Source organism: Eimeria mitis, genomic scaffold (assembly GCF_000499745.2).
Source record: "Eimeria mitis Houghton genomic scaffold, Emh_scaff1038, whole genome shotgun sequence".
Lineage (NCBI taxonomy): Eukaryota > Apicomplexa > Conoidasida > Eucoccidiorida > Eimeriidae > Eimeria > Eimeria mitis.
The window spans coordinates 5,626-6,092 of record NW_013567234.1 but is presented as its reverse complement, the minus strand read 5'-3'; the positions used below and the strand labels follow the sequence as shown (position 1 = coordinate 6,092).

At 38.5% G+C, this 467-nt stretch overlaps 1 protein-coding gene across 1 annotated transcript in view; it reads right to left on the bottom strand.

The window, feature by feature from the left end:
• EMH_0028090 (uncharacterized protein) overlaps positions 1-467 on the bottom strand; it is a gene marked incomplete at both ends in the record, with an annotated part of 1,558 nt that overhangs the window by 162 nt on the left and 929 nt on the right. The window contains one exon of the mRNA XM_013494115.1: positions 3-192. Within this exon, the coding sequence (XP_013349569.1) occupies positions 3-192 (190 nt within the window). The remainder of the gene's footprint in view (positions 1-2; positions 193-467) is intronic.

Here is a 467-nt window from a genome sequence, read left to right as displayed (position 1 = left end):
TCTTTCTTTTTTTATCCAGTCTAGACACCACGCAACTGCTTCATCGAAGTCTGCTGCTGCTGCTGCTCCTCCTCCTGCTGCTGCTGCTGCTGCTGCTGCTGCTGCTGCTCTCGGGGGAGATAAAGAGCTGCGCGCGTCGTCGTCACTATCCGTGGGGGACGCGTTGCTGCTTTCTGTATCTGTTTCTTCATCCTAAATAAATAAAATAAATAAAATAAAATAAATTAAATTAAAATAAATTAATTTATTTTAATTTAATTTAATAATTTAAACTTCTACACATACACAGCGCGGAGCTGCCTATACACCTGACGCACCTCCTCGTCATATGAAGATACACCTGAGTCACTCCACTGCGATTGTTTTTTTTTCTGTTTTTTTTCTTTTTCTTTTTCTTTTTCTTTTTTGTTTTTTTTAATTATAGATGAATCACTAGACTCGTCGCCAGCAACAGAAGAAAACAATTC